At 37.0% G+C, this 16302-nt stretch overlaps 1 protein-coding gene across 1 annotated transcript; it reads left to right on the top strand.

Moving 5' to 3' along the window:
• Window positions 1–3932: 3932 nt before the first annotated feature.
• LOC149232040 (cytochrome P450 71AU50-like) lies at window positions 3933–6907 on the top strand. Its single transcript, XM_089379336.1, has 2 exons — window positions 3933–4628; window positions 5919–6907. Exons 1-2 carry the CDS (start codon window positions 3948–3950, stop codon window positions 6543–6545), a joined length of 1308 nt encoding a protein of 435 aa, XP_089235462.1. The 5' UTR covers window positions 3933–3947; the 3' UTR covers window positions 6546–6907.
• The last annotated feature ends 9395 nt before the right edge of the window (window positions 6908–16302 follow it).

Here is a 16302-nt window from a genome sequence, read left to right as displayed (position 1 = left end):
AGGTCCATATCTGGCAGCGACAATTCTTTCTATCCTTGTAGGTGCTTGTTGTCCTGCCATGATTGGAATATTTGGAAGAATACTAGCAGATTGAATGGTAGGGAGTAATGTGATGGATGGAAGAGATAAAGGGATGTTTTGGACTAAATGGGATGCTTTCTTTGGACTGATATTCAAAGGGGAACTAACTACACAAGGGGCTGAATTAATCTCTGAAGGAATTTCCTTATTAACAATGCTGATTTCTAAATCTTCAATCTGTATGTCTTCAGCTACAACTTTATCCTTCAAAGATGAATGAGACTTCTTAGGCTTACCTGATCCTGATGCCCCTTTCTGTGATGCTTTCTTCGATTTGACAGTCCTCTCAGGTTCAGCGGGTGATTTCTGAGGATTTCTTCGAGTATGTCTCACAAACTGAGCCAGAACTTCAATGTGGAGTCACCAAAGGATAGTCTTCCTCCAGTGGAGTCGCCAGATAGATGATTACAACCAAAAGCTGTGTTCAAACCTTTTCTATCATCAAAACTTGAAGTTTTGTCGTTCTCCCAGGGAAGCTGAGCTTCAATTCTTCTTTCCCCGGCAACGCCGCCAATTAATGTTATCACCCCAAGAAACTCTCCTAGGTTGTATATCAGAGATGCTCAGGAACATTACAAACTCAACAAAAAGTTGGATAAATGGTGGATGAATGAAAGAAATGCTGCATATTCAAGCCAGATAACTACTTCTACCATGCTTAACCCCAGACATGGGTGAACACCCCGAGCCTACAAGGCTTTAGACCACCAATTACTCATAGTTTTAAGGAAAATGTGAAGATGGAGAAGACTGATCACACCAGCAGATGCACAGGACCCTAAAATGGCCAGCTACAACTAGTTAAAAGGTTTGTTAATCTATTTCTTAATGCACATACAGGATGATAGCTCTCTGGCATTAATACAACAGAAACCTGCATACAAATTCAATGATACAGCTAAATTCTAACACAAAGGTGGGATGACAACCCCTCTAATGTTAAACATCAACAGCACATGAAATAATGCATAACAGGCACAGCCTAGAACAAAGAAGAAGAAGTGGAAAGTGAGCAATTAATAGCAAAAGAAGCTTGTATTAGCTGGAAATGAAAACCAGAAGCTGCAGCTTACACAATAGTTGCAGTCTCCAGAAGTTGAAGTTTACACCAAAATAACATTCATCAAACTCATTACATTCTGTCTTTTGGGTATATATAGAGTTTTTTTACAAAATAGCTCTGCTGCCCTATGCGTAGAGGGGTCATAACTGACCACCAACCACATTTACAATTAGGTATAGGTCTCTGCTGCAAACTGTTCATTTTAATGAACAAAATCGGCCTTTCTGGTACTTTGGTGTACTCCTTGAACAGGGAGAATGTTTCATGAATAAATGTCCATAACTGCTAAATGAATTCAACTGCTCGAGGCAGTATTTTCTCGTCCTTGACCGTGTTGTTCTTTGAATGAAGTTGCTGAGGATTAAATGTGCAGATTACTGGGTCATCTCTTCCTTCTTCGCGTGCATGGGACAAGCCAAAAACTCTGAAAAATGCATTGAAAATGGACGAAAAGCCGAGAAAGAACGCTGGTCGTTAGATAGCTCAAATGGACAGTCGAGATTGGACTGCGCGTGCCATCGGAAGACATATGTGGATGGAAGAATTTGGGCCATCGGATCATGTGAATGAACGGTGAATATTCGATCTGAGAGGCTATCGGGCGGGTAGGCGAAAACGAGGATCAAGGGCCGTCCGATCGCGGGATGGACGATCAGACGGCTGACGGGCAGCGGAGATAATCAACAATTAACGGGCGGGGGACCATACCGAAAGGGCGGTAAGCGGTTTCCCCGCACCACTTTCTGGCATCGGGCGGTTTACGTACACATGAGCGTGATCTAGTAAAAATGTAACACGTGGCAGGCAGGTCAGTAGGGAAAACCACTTTCCCGCGGGCTAACAGACAAGTGGTTTACGGGAGCAGGGGTTGCGATAACCGTTAGATCTCTACAGGATGATTGGACGCCCCAGATTTAATACACATGTTTAGAGTGATGCGATAGGTGAAAAGACGTGAAAAGGGTAGCGAAAGGGTTATAACAGGGTTTATAGGGTTTAAAATAAAAAACGCTTGGGAGTAGGTAAAAGAAGGTTTAGGCGGGGTTTTGTAATGTTAATATGGGGTTTATAAAGGTTATCGAAGGTTTATAAGGTTATTGGGGTTTTATAAAGACAAACCACAATAATGAAGATAGGGAGAATAAAGATAATGAAAGGGAAGGAGGAAACAGAGGTGTGGGGAGTTAAAAGAGAATAAAGCAAATGAAAAGGAGAGATAAAATAAACTGTTGCAAACCCTTTGCAACCCAAACCAGCATTGCCTGACCTGATTTCATCCATCAAATATTGCAAACTGCAGCAGAGTTAACAATAACAATTTGTTTCTTTAGTTGAGCAGGTTCAAGTATATGACACTTCTAAAATAGTTATATCCGACGTAATAATGATAGTGATGTAGTTTGTTGTATATAACACTTCTAAAATAGTTATATCCGATGTAATAATAATAGTGATGTAGTTTGTCTAAATGATATGGCGATGATTTGTTTGATGCAATGAGGATAGTCTAAGTTCAAATATGACATTTTTGAAATAATTATATATAATGAGTTTAAGTATATAAGATTCTTAAAATAGTTATATCTGATATAATAATTTTAATATATCTTTAAAAATTACTTATAATGTATCTTTAAAAATTACCAATTATTTTAATTATGATTTCCATTAAAATAGGAAATCGTGATTTCCATATTTTGTAAAGGTTGAGATATGATTCTCGGCAGAAAATGTTTTTAGATAAGAATTTGTATGCGGGGCACTGTTATTTGCTCAGACTTCAACGCTCGTGGTTTCGAAAACGCTTTGAACGAAAAAATCCAAGTTCTAGAAGAGAAGAAATACTTCAACACCCTCGATATGTTTTGTAATTTAGAGAATGTCAAAACTTACATGATAATTATTATTTTAAAAACATTAATTCAGATGTCTTTATGTAAATTTGTGTTTTTTCGGTCAGAGCACAATTTGGTTGAGTGGTTTGGTGATAATTAGTTTCTCTTTAGTTCAGTTAGTCAAAGCATATGGCATTTGTGAAATAAAAAAATATCGTGATTTCTATATTTCGTGAAGGTTGAGATATGATTCTGCGCAGATATTTGCATGTCTTGTCGATTCTGCGCAGATATTTGCAACCTTGACAAGACATGCAGAGAGACGAGTGGCTATCGAGGGCGCATGTAAACAACCTTGACAAGACATGCAGAGAGACGAGTGGCTATCGAGGGCGCATGTAAACGGGCATTTAATGCCCTATGGTATGCTGGTTGACTCTTGCCCAAAGTCTTGCCCAAAGTCTAGCTCGCGTGCAGAGAAAATCGTGGAAGGTGATTTCCGGGCTCCAACTGGACCATAATTTCACGTGTGTTGACTATGACCATACCCCCATCCTGTAAGTAATGAGACCAGAATTCAGTTACCTGACGTTTATGCATGTTCGACCAGCCTATAAGTATTTCCACCACTCTACAGAAAAATATGTCTAGTAGTTCATTGTGTTGGAAGTAGTGAGCGTGCGCCGCTGAGATTGATCATGGCGACGGAGTTGGGTTTTCACCAGTTCCCAGTTTCGTGGAACGTAGGTAATTACTTTGATATTAAACTACTCAGTGCTTTTATCTTTGTATTGACAGTGGCGGCATGGAGTTTCCTTTTCAGGGGGAGGAATGGAAAATCTGGTAGCATGCCTAAGGGGAGGCTGCCCCCGGGGCCGTTTCCGTTGCCCATCATCGGCAACCTTCACCTGCTGGGAGAGCTTCCCCACCGCACTCTGGCGGCGCTATCTAAGAAATACGGGCCTCTCATGTCTCTCCGCCTCGGCTCCGCCCTCACCTTGGTCGTCTCCTCTCCAGATATGGCCAAGGAGTTTCTCAAGACCAATGACCGCATTTTTGCCAGCAGGTCTCCATCCGCCGCTGCAAAATACTTGACCTATAATTCCTCGGATGTGGTCTTTGCTCCGTTAGGGCCTTACTGGAGGCAGATGCGCAAGGTCTGTGTTTTACAGGTGCTCCACTCTAAGCGCATAGAATACTTCCGCTACATAAGAGAAGAGGAAGTCTCCGCCATGATTCGCTCTCTTCTGAATTCAGTTCATCAGCCTGTGAACATTACTAAGATCGTGTCGAGTCTGGTGACTGATATAATGTGCAGGATGGTCTTCGGTAGAAAATATAGTGACCAGGACATAATTGGCAACATAGGGTTTGTATCAATGGTGAAAGAAATTGTTGCATTGTCTGGTTCTTTTAACATCGGAGACTACATACCATACTTGGCCTGGATGGATCTCCAAGGCTTCAGCCGTCGCTTCAAGAAAGTAAGGAAGTCGCAGGACGATTTCTTAGAGAAAGTAATTGATGATCACGCTGCGCAGAATGACGCCAACGCTCCACGAGATCTTGTGGATGTTTTAATTGCAGCCTCTGTCGATAAAAATGCAGAGTTCCAACCTTCACGAGATAATATTAAAGCCGTTCTTCTGGTAAGTATGTTGGGCTTGAAATTCATCTTCTCCCAGATTCATTCATCACATTGAGGTTAGGTTATTTTTTACTTTTTCTTTTTTATTTTGGAATTATAAAGTGTGGATTATCATTTTATCAGGAAGATGAATTATATTGGATAGTTTTAAATGTTAGGCAAAAATAATTGATGTTTGGAACCATATACTTTGATTTATCATTTTATGGGTAAGATAAATATTATTGAAGATGAACAATAATAGATAGTTAGAAATGTCAAAAAAAATTTGGCAAAAATAATTTCAAAGATAAACCATATTAGTTTGTTTAAAGTATTGACAAAAATAATTTCCATGTGTTAAAGATAATATTAAAAATGTTATTCTAGTAAATATGTTGATTTGAAATTTTTTTCCCCAACCAGATTATTTTGCCCATGTTTCAAACCATTCAATGTGATTCATCATTTTAGTGTGATAGATTTAGAAAAGATAATATTAAAGTTGTTAAAGATAATATTAAAGTGATTATTCTAGTAAATATGTTAGTTTGAAATTCTTTTTCTGATCTAGATTATTTTGCCAATGTTTTGAACCATCTGGTGTAATTCACCATTTTATTCCAAAAACAAACCATACTAGATGGTTCTTTGAAAAAAATAATTTGAACGTGAAAGATCATGAAGAAATAATATTAAAAGAAATAATATTAAAATTGTTATGGTAAGTATGTTAATTTGAAAATTTTCTCCCTATCTATCATATTGAGATTACTTTGTCAATTTCTCAAACCACCTAATGCCATTCATTATTAAGCATTTTATCTGAAAAATGAATCACACTTAAAGTTCGTGGTTCAGAATATTTATCATATTGAAATTATTTTGTCAATTTCTCAAACCATCTCATGCTATTCATTATTAATCATTTTATCTGGAAAATGAATCACACTTCAAGTTCAGCGTTCAGGATGTTTGAAAAAAAAGTTGCCAACTAAAATAATAATTTCAATATGATGAGCAGAACTATGTACTAACTCTCCCGGGTTCAGAATGTTAGAAAGATGTTGCCAACTAAAATAATAATTTCAATATGATGAGCAGAACTATGTACTAACTCTTCCTTAATTCTTAGGAAGAAGACAGGGAATATAGAGATGGCCAAGAAAATAAATTTCAAATGAATCCTAATCACAAAGAAACCTTCATTCTAAAGTAGGTTGATTTTGGATATATTATTTCATCAATTATTCCAATGGTTTCCGATAATTCAATAATTGTGACCCCGAACTTATGTTTACAATGGTGACAGGATATGTTGGCCGCTGGCACGGACACGTCTTCTACAAGCTTAGACTGGACAATGGCCGAACTAGTGAAGAACCCACCAGTGATGAAGAAGCTTCAGGGCGAGTTGGAACGTGTAGTTGGATTCGATCGCATGGTAAGCGAGTCTGACCTGCCTAGTCTCGTTTACTTACAAGCTGTGATGAAAGAAACGCTTCGACTCCATCCACCGGGGCCGTTTGGGGTTCCCCACGCTTCTGTGGAGGACTGCACTATATTGGGTTATCAAATCCCCAAGGGAACTCGCGTTCTGGTGAACCTTTGGGAGATTGCAACGAACCCTGAGTCATGGGGGGAGGATGCAGATACTTTCAATCCAGAGAGATTTATGGAAGCTGGTTCCATAGATTCTAGAATTCAGAACTTTGAGTGGCTTCCGTTCGGAGGAGGCAGGAGAGGATGTCCAGGACAGCAACTGGGAACTCTTGTCGTCGAGTTTGCGGTGGCGCAACTCGTGCACTGTTTCAATTGGAAGCTTCCTGAGGGCATGGATGTGAAGGACCTGGACATGACTGAAAAGTATGAATTTACAATGCCCAGATCCCACGAACTCTTTGCGGTTCCAACTACTCGATTTGCCGTAGCAGTGTAATATCATATTTGTATTGCCAACTGCTCACATTACGTCGTGTGGGAGTAAAATAAAAACAACAGACCACGTAGAAGCTGTTGAAATAAAGCCCTGGTCTTGTAGAAACTTCTTACCAGATGGGACATTATAGTGTTTAATAGCTTAGTTATTAATTACGTAGATGTTATGAATTTTCATTTTCTGCTCTCAAGCTGTGAATTTCTGTGATCAATTCGCTGTGACCAGAATTGAAAAACCTGTAACTGAGTTTCGAGTCACTGATATAACAGGATTATACAGGATATCTTATAATATCCTCCTTGCCAGTAATACATTCTCACGGAATATTGTTGAATTAAAATCTTACCATGAATCAGATCCTTGAATAGGAACAAGTAGTGGCGAAAAGTAGAAATAGTTGCAAAGTACTTATTTGTAAATTTTTATTAGCCTACGTTTAATAAGGAGAAGAGGAGGTTAGTTTTTTACGGTATTTTTTATGAGTGGATATTATTTAAATGTTTTTAATAGTTATTTAATTTTTTAATTTTTAAATGTTTTTATAATTTTTATTTTAGTTTATATGAGATTTAATTCTTTTTATTGATATAGTTTCAGGTTAGAATTTGGTAAAATAATTTTTAATTTAAATAAAATATTTTTTAATATATAAATAGATTTTTTAAAATACATAAATAGATTCAAATATCATTAAAAAAATATGGGGTGTTTAAATTGTGTAAAATTCATATATTGAATTTATAATTCTAACAAAATTTTGCTATATTTTGAACAAATTTAACCTGAAAATATATAAATAATTATTTACCATTATTTATATTTATATTGTAAATATTTTTATTTTGTTTCTTTGTGAAATTTTGTTTTGAATATATACATGCCTGATCGAATATTCTAAAATATTTATAATAATATATACAAATCAATGATTGAGATTTATTTCCAAATAGTTATGTCTTTTTATTTTTTTAATTTAATTCATTATTTAAAAAGATGTTATATAAACAAATTTCATATGATGTGAGTTATTATTTTTGGGGCACGTGGTATTGATAATCTATATGGTATTGTAACAAAAATATATTTACAAATTAAAAATCTCCATAATAAAGTGTTTGTAAGTTTCTATGATGATTAATGAGTTTGTTGCATGTTTTTAAAAATATTTATATCTTTAACTTATATTAATATTTTTATAATTAATATTAATTTAAAATAAATTCATAATTTAATTAGCTTTTATGATTATTTTTTTTAATTCAATTCAAATATGTACTTACCAGCCTATGACAACATTATTTATTTTATTTTATAATATCTTAACTTAAAAAATAGGTTAATGGCACAATCTAAAGAAATAGGTTATCCGAAGACTAACATTTCTGGATAATTATTCCATTCATGAACAAGTGTAATATGCAACATTGCTTCTTAGTACCCGCCTCTTATGAAAAAAGTAATTGATAAGAGAAGTTATTTGTTCCACCAAAGATTTCTATAAAGTAATGATGGTCGAGGGAGAGGCCAAGAAAAGCTAGAAACAAGGATGGAAGGGACACATTCAGAAGGGATGAGAGGAGGAGATACAAAGATGGATGAAGAGTGGTAGCGAGGAGAGGAATCAGCAAGAGCTACCAGTAGGTAGCGCTTAAGAGAAGAGAAGAGAAGGGGATTGCCTCTCGATCCCTAGAGGTTGTGGGTTGAGTATCTAGTCTCTTGAGCCTTGTAACAACTTAGGGTCCTTGGAGACAGTCGGTTGAGATAGGATCCCTAAATCCCGATAACAGCTTGGGTCCCTAGAGGCTATGGGTTGAGACAAAGGTCTTTGGATCCCTGTAGCAGCTTAGGTCTCTAGAGACTATGGGTTGGGATGGAATCTTTGGAGCCCTGTAACAACTTGAGTCCCCTAGAGGCTGTGGGTGGAGATAGCATACTGTTGAGCCCTTTAACAACTTTGGAAGAGACCATCCTAGAGTAGTAGTAGAGGAAGACTAGAGTGAATACTTGTGGTTACCGCCCTCATCGAACAATGGATTTTGGACTCCTTAGAAGGGGGAGAATCACTATGTGTGCAATTGGGGCTGAGGTTGGGCACCTCTGGACTCCTAGTGTCTACCAAGCAAGTAGTTATCAGTTAGTGGGATTGAGGAAGGAAGTCCTGTGGGGTCCCTAATTCAGTGGCAGTTGATGTCTTAGTCCTAGAAGAAAGCAACGAGGGAAAATTTTAAGAACCACCCTAAATTTATACGTATAATAAATGGGCGAATCCCCATGATACATAGGAAAAATGGGAGGCGATTTTATCAATAATATAATATGTATATATAATTTTTTTGGCGAATCTCTCACCAGATTATATTATCTTGTAAAGTCATGGCGAATCTATCACTGAATTATAAGATCTTATAAGATCTTGGCAAATCTTTGACTGAATAATAAAAAGTGAAGTCTTGGTGAATGTTTTGTTAAAGTATGAAACCATATATGATAATAGGAAAACATATACATGAAATTGTAATATACTAACATACATGTTTTGAAGAAAGAAACATAATTTTCTCTTCCTACAAACAATGTTGCAAATTTCAGTGGCCAAGTTTGTCAAGGTTCTCACTGTACACTCTTTCATATCCTTCTATTAGTTTTGATAATATTCCACAACAAAATTCTTGTAGGTGTTGATCTTGACCACAAGTTCTGTTAAGGTAGGAGAGATTAATCTTTTCTCTACCACTTTTGTCAAGCTATCAAATTTCTTTCTTATTCCATAGAGTCCAACTACGAGATTAAAAAAAAACATATTTTGTACCACTTTTGTAAAGCTATCAAATTTCTTTCTTATTCCATAGACTCCAACTACGAGATTAAAAAAAAACACATTTTGTTTACCCCAACACGCCGACAAGTAGCAAGCCCCAACTATATAATATAAGAAAGTAGTAGGTATCCCAAAGCCCTGAAGGGGATCTAATAGAAAGAAGTGACCGTTGTCAGAAGCCTTCCAATCAATATATATATATATATATATATATATATATATATATATATATATATATATATATATATATATATATATATATAAGTAGTATTGATCTATTAATATGATACAAAAATTACAGAGAGACCTGAATTCAGGGATGTTAAACATCAGTCATCATCACAAAATGAAACTGTTTGTAATGGACTGCCCCAACAGAGGGGAAACTAGTCTAAGAAGTTTTAAAGATTGCCCCTGTTATGGGGGAAACCAGCCATTGAACCAGAAAAACTATTTCAAAGTAGACCTTGGTTTTCCAAAATGAACAAAAGGATTCTAGAGCCAAAAACAGGGACATAACTAAGAAACAGTGTAACATGTCCACCTGGTAGAGATTCAACCAGAGGATTTAAGACACATAGCATAGAAATAGAGCACACCCAGACCACCAAACCACGGAACCATGAAACATATCCACCTGGAGGCCGAACATCTTTGCATAAGACAAGAAACCACAAAACAGTGAGACGTATCCACCTGCGAGCTGGAGACCTTTGCATGAGGCCACGTGTTAGGCCAATGGTTCCTCCGGAGCTGGCTCCTCCTCAATCAGGTAGGCAAACTGATACCAATCGTCATTTGCTTCAGACGCGCCTCAACCCTGAGCTGGTGGAGCTTCCACAGTGCCTTTTGCTTCCATCTGTCACTTACCAGAGTCGTTATGCCTGCTACCTAAAGCTTTTGTGCCGTTATGCTTGTCCTCCTCACCAGAAGTGTCACTAGCATTGTCTTTTCCATGTAGAACCTTGCTGCTTTCACCTTGTTGCTTGTTGCTGATCCCATAACTACCAGGCATTTCCTTGTTCTGCTTGTTCCCGTGACTTGACAGAGGAGCTTGCGTCGCAGACTCTTCCTTGAAGGAGATTGTGATGGTTGCAGTGATTGTAGGCCTATTTAAGGCACTACGAAAGCAGAATTAGGTGCTGTAGGGGCAAAAAAAGGAGGAACTGGGAGATCCACAGTATGGACAACATTGTCCCTCCTACCTCTACCACTTTTGGTATTTGGGTAGCGATGAGTGGGATAAATGGGCGGGTTGGGCATTTCAGTAGTTGAGTCCGGGGAATCAGAGGCAGAGCTCGTTGAAGCTTGCGAGCAGATAAAACCTCCATGCATTCCTCCACGTCTACTGCACATGCGATGCCTGAGGTGAGCCATGGCATAGATGTAAGCTAAATTGACAGTGGAGGAATTGGAAGAAAGGCGACGCTGAGCGTGAGTAGGGGTGGGCGAGCCACAATCTAGGAGGCAATGATGGGAATGCAAGCAATGGAAACCATTACCAAAATCCTGACAAGAGAGGATCAGGCAGCGACTGCCTGTTGCAGTTCTGATACACGGTTCAGTCACTTGCGAAGAACAAATGCCATGGAGAAGAGGAGGATTGACAGAACAATTTACATGGGCCATGCTGTTGAAGAAGGTGAGCTCGTCACAGCTTTCGAGTCAATAAATGTCGCCTGCAAGGTGTTGTTAATCCCTCTACGGTGGGCTCTCAGGATGAAACAAATAGCCAGATGGCTTCCCAACCTGCCGACACTCCGTCTTGTCATTTAAATACTATTGTTGACACCTACATCTGGGTTTCCAATCAATATATTAATATATACATATAGATTTATTATTATTTTAATTAGAAATATTCAATTAAATAATAAAATTTAATTACGTCTCTCCCAATCTAAATTGCTTATTAGCATAATTCACTACCTTCATACGTCTTGTATTTTTTAACAACGTTGTAACATGTGGATTAATTTCCTTTTTGGTGCACAATCTCTGCCTTTTAGGACAAGATGGTGCACTGCCCAACCCCTAAAGATCATTATGACAAATCAAGAAAAACATAGAAGATGAAAGGTTGTACAAACCAGCATATTTTTCAAGCACTGGCCCAACCCCTACAGATCATTACGACAAATTAAGAATAACAGAGAAGATTAAAGGTTGTACAAACTAACATATTTTTCAAACAACTAATCAAACATGAGTACCTTAACCTTTTCATGAAGATAACATATTGAGAATGTTTGAAAAATGGTGGGAAATCTGGGCACTAACTATCTCTCTTCTGTGAGGGTGATGTGGAAAGAGTGATAATATTTCACTGTTTTGAATTTTTTTTTTTGTTGAATAAAAAAAAACCAATATTAATGGAGATATTGGTATTTTTTACTAAATTTTGTGAAGTGACTAAATGTAGCTTTAACCATTCACCTTAAGATGTTTTTTATAATATAATTTCCTAAGTCTATTTAATATCTTCATTATCATAAAAACCAACCTATATCCATCTTATCTCCACTTCTACCACTCTTGGAGGGATGAAATCTATTTATCCCAACCTATATCCATCTTATCTCCACTTCTACCACTCTTGGAGGAATGAAATCTATTTATCCCTTGGTAGACCCGGAATTAAGATGGATCTCACTTGATAGAATTTCCCCTTTAAATAGTCTATGCACACATGAATACCATGATATTACCATGGGTCAATACTATGGGTTATCATAAACTTGGAGCTTAAAAACTACTATTAGTAATTTATAAAATTATAAAATTAATAATTGATTTTTATTTTAACCAAATTAAAATGTTTAAGTGACATTAAATTACAAGATCCATTTTTACCCTTGATCTACCAAGCCCAAGGATCAAATATTTTTTCACTTTATGCTAGTTTGCATATCACGATATTTGATCCCTGTTGGGGCTTAGTAGATCCAGAGTAAAGATGGATCCACGCTGGTTTAATTCCCCCCTTTAAATAGCTTACTTTTTACATGAATACCATGGGTCAATACGTGCCATCTTTTTTTTATTTATAATAATATTAGGGTTAATAATGGGTTAATAATGTTTTTTTGCATGGTATTAATAATAATTTGGCCCATGGTATTTGGCCCATAGTATTTGGCCCATAGGCTTCACCTAAATATAACACATTTTTTGAGTGTTCTTAAATATAATGTGACTTCTGGAGTAAATATAAAAAATGTTTTATTTATTTACCATACCTCTCGTTTATTTATATTTTTATTAATTTACCATACCTCTTTTATAAATATGGCATTTGGCCCATAGGATTCACTTAAATAAAACCTCTTTTTTGAGCCTTCTTAAATAGAAAGAGGGCTATGGACTAAATATAAAAAGAGGTTTTATTTATTTACCATACCTCTAGTTTATTTATATTTATATTTATTTACCATACCTTTGGAGTAAGTATAAAAAGAGGTTTTATTTATTTACCATACTCCACTTTATTTATATTTTTATTTATTTACACGTAAATATAAGGTGACTTATGGAGTAAATATAAAAAAAAATGTTTTCCATTATTCTTTATATGATTATGACTAAACAGATGCAAACTTGGAATATGGCAAGGACATTATTCAATATTTAAATAAACATGAAAATAAGAGACTTGATTTTTTAAATAAAATGAATTATTCTTTTGTGACCATTTGTTCCAAAAAATATGGCCATTTTCTCGAAATTAACCCCAATACCATGAAATACGAGAAAATGAAAGAAAAAAAACCTTTTTTACACGAAATGTGGAGGGTAAAATAACTATCATAAATACCTATTCTTGAAAATTGGGGGGAATGGAAGGTTGTAACTCCTAATTTCAAGGGCTAAATTTACTTTTTTTACTCTCTCCCTTAAAATAAGGTGGGCTAACCTCCATAACTAATTTTTTTATAAAATAAATTTGAGGCAATTTGTAACAATGTATTGTGATACAAAATATTCGCCCAATAAAAATATAAAACCCCTTAATTTCACCCAAGGGCGAAAATTCGCCCCTAAAATTTTCCATGAAAGCAACGCCCCCCCACACTCTAGAATCTGGCTCGGGGGTGACGACTGCAAGTAAGTGTGGTTGCAACTGTCTACAGTTGAGTGGAGAGTCCTTGTCCTAGACTCAGTTGCTCATCAAGTTCAAAGATAAGTATCTGTGTATGTCGTTTATCTTCTAATGAATCATGTCGAAGTATTATAGATGATGGTTCTGGATTCAGGGACTACACTATGTTGATTATGCTTGCATATGTGGTACATTTTCCTTGGGGATATGTTATTGATATGTATATACATATATGTGTTGATCATATAGATGCATGTGTGTGTGAACGATGAAAGAAAGAATGCATGAAATGATTGTGAATGATGGTCACAGAACATCTGATGCATAATAGGCATAAAAAACTACATGATAACAAAGGCTAAGCCACAACACTGAGCTGAGCCTAGACCTACATACATGTTTAATAATGTGGAAAGCAGCACATACATAAATTATTAAGGAAGAGATAGAAATCGTTACATGTCACGACCAAGCTATGAGAGCTTGGATTAATAGTTGAAAAATAGTGGGTTCTGAGACCCCTTTTATCAATATATAGATTACATGGAAGACCCTCTGCATACTAGGGCTTGTATTCACTTATATGTCATTTGTTGTCCAGTTACAAGTTCTTGTGTTGCATGGCAAACAATGCATTAATGACAATAAGAGTTTTCCCCTGGAACCAATTGAGCCACTAACTTTTCTTGAATGTCCTTTAGCCTGGCATTTTCAGTAGGTTGGATACCTATTGTTGGCATCATTGGGTGGTTGTTGAGGCACCCGAAGGCTCCATGGAACTTCTTGTAGGCTCGACACAAGGTCCACTACCATTGGCGTGTGGTAGGAGAGGTAGGAACCTCTCAAGACTACACACCAATTCCGTGGTAGGTAAGTGATGTAGGAGCACCTACGTCACCTTGGGTAGCATTCCCTCCCAGTGGGAAGGGAAGAATTGCGGGCCAAGTACCCAATGGAGAATCTATCACCTAAGCTCAGGAGGGATAATGTCATAGACAACCCTAAGAAACCAATGACATCATCATGAAACCATGAATCACATCTCGGAGTCCACCATATTCCTAAAATAGAGCCATTTTCAGCAAGACTGACTCAAGGAAGCCTGTGCGGCGGTAGAGAGGGTAGCCGAGGATGTTGTGGATCTCTCTGTCTAAGACACTACATGATGTAGAGTCAAGTTCCCTTAACCGATTTATGACAGGAATGAGGAGGAAGGCCTTGTTGTGGTGTAGAGGAGTGAGGCCATGAACTTATAGGAAAAGTGTGAGCTAACCTTATCCTTTGCTCGGTCAAAACCCTAGTCAAGGGAGGGTTTTGATTGGTGGAACCATATTCCCCCTCACGTGATTGGTCAGAATGACGAGGCAAAAAATATGTAGAGCCAATGCCCAAAATATAATTTAATTTGAAGTCGGGGACTTGAGAGTAAAGGGCACCAAAGTTCTATCAAGTGATGGTGATGGAAACTTCTTCCTTCACTCGAATCCATTAGGTGGGGAAGCTACCAGAGGTGGCCACCCCGGAAGCCCAGAAGGTCGGAACCCCGGAGTGTTGTGAGATGGATTTCTTAAGGGGCTCTGGGTTCAAGGGTTCCCGATTACTAAGTAAAACCAAGTTTCAACCTAGTCACCGGGGAATCCCTCACTTTCCTTAAACCAAGCAAATGGAGACTTATCATCAGGTGGAGATGACATTAGCATGACATCATGAAGGACATGTCGCAAGCATTTTGGGAGTTTTTGGTACACAAAGGAGCCACATATGGGTGACACGTGGACCTCTTGCAGAACAACACAGTGTGGATGATGTTGACATGATGTCACCCGAGCGATGGTGAGACCCCAGAGGTTAGAAACCTCGTAAATATAGATGGATGAAGGTCCCAGGAAAGTGCACTAGTCGATGGAAAAATTCTCTATCACCTAGGGCTGTTAACCCATAAGTATTCTCATAAGGGCGTCGGGGTTGTGGAGCCCACAGGGGCACTAGTGGATATTGTGTGGATGGTTGCGTGGTAGCCGGAATATTGGAAGTCCTTAACCATTGCAGAAAACAATATCGAAAGTGTCGGGGTAACAAGATGGATAGAGGATGGGTGGTCAGACCCACACCAACATGGCAGGTCATTGATGGGAAAGAAGGTCATCATCGTAGAGTAGTGGTCTGTCAACCGAAAGGTCAAATTTTGGGGGGAACCTCAACTTGAGAGTTCAAGACATGTTGAGCGTCCCAAAGTCGTCACATGCCAGCGAAAAGATTGAGATTTCAAAGGGGACTCTGGATTGCAATTTCAAGGTGTGTCGAGGACCCAAAGCTACACTGAATTAGTCAGCAATATATATATAACCCATTCCTTGAATGCAAAATGAAGGGGTCAAGTACATTACAATATTTTATTCTGGAATTTATTGTAGGTCAAAATTCTTATTCACTACAAAATATTTAAGGGGAAAGTTTAAGGGCACTTGTAAATGGTCACATTCCAAAACATTATTTTATTTATGGATTTTTCAAATATATATTAGAAAAAATTACATCATTGTAAATATTTTTCTTTTAAAATTTTTAAATAAATTTATTTTTCTTTTGAGTTTGTAGTTTTTGAAATGGAAAACTCATTATTTTTCTTTGGTATATTCATTTTTTTGAAAATTTTGAGTTAAATGACTTATTTAGCATGTTCTTTTTTTCTAAACTTTTAAGTTAAATGACTTGTTTAAAAAATAAATAAATAAATTCATTACTAAAGAAATAATTTGGTAAGTTTAAACGAAATTGTCTCTTAAATATTTATATGCTCTAATTAATTTCATGTTTTCTTTTTAATAAATTTTTATAAA

This window comes from Pinus tabuliformis, chromosome J (assembly GCF_031772625.1).
Source record: "Pinus tabuliformis cultivar Carrire ecotype Pingquan chromosome J, CPIR1, whole genome shotgun sequence".
Taxonomy (NCBI): domain Eukaryota; kingdom Viridiplantae; phylum Streptophyta; class Pinopsida; order Pinales; family Pinaceae; genus Pinus; species Pinus tabuliformis.
This window is presented reverse-complemented; position numbering and strand designations above follow the sequence as displayed.

Coding starts and splice junctions, on each gene's coding strand:
- LOC149232040 (XM_089379336.1), top strand. CDS start 3,948: ATGTCTCTCCGCCTCGGCTCCGCCCTCACCTTGGTCGTCTCCTCTCCA. Junction 4,629..5,918: donor ATATTAAAGCCGTTCTTCTG/GTAAGTATGTTG, acceptor CAATGGTGACAG/GATATGTTGGCCGCTGGCAC.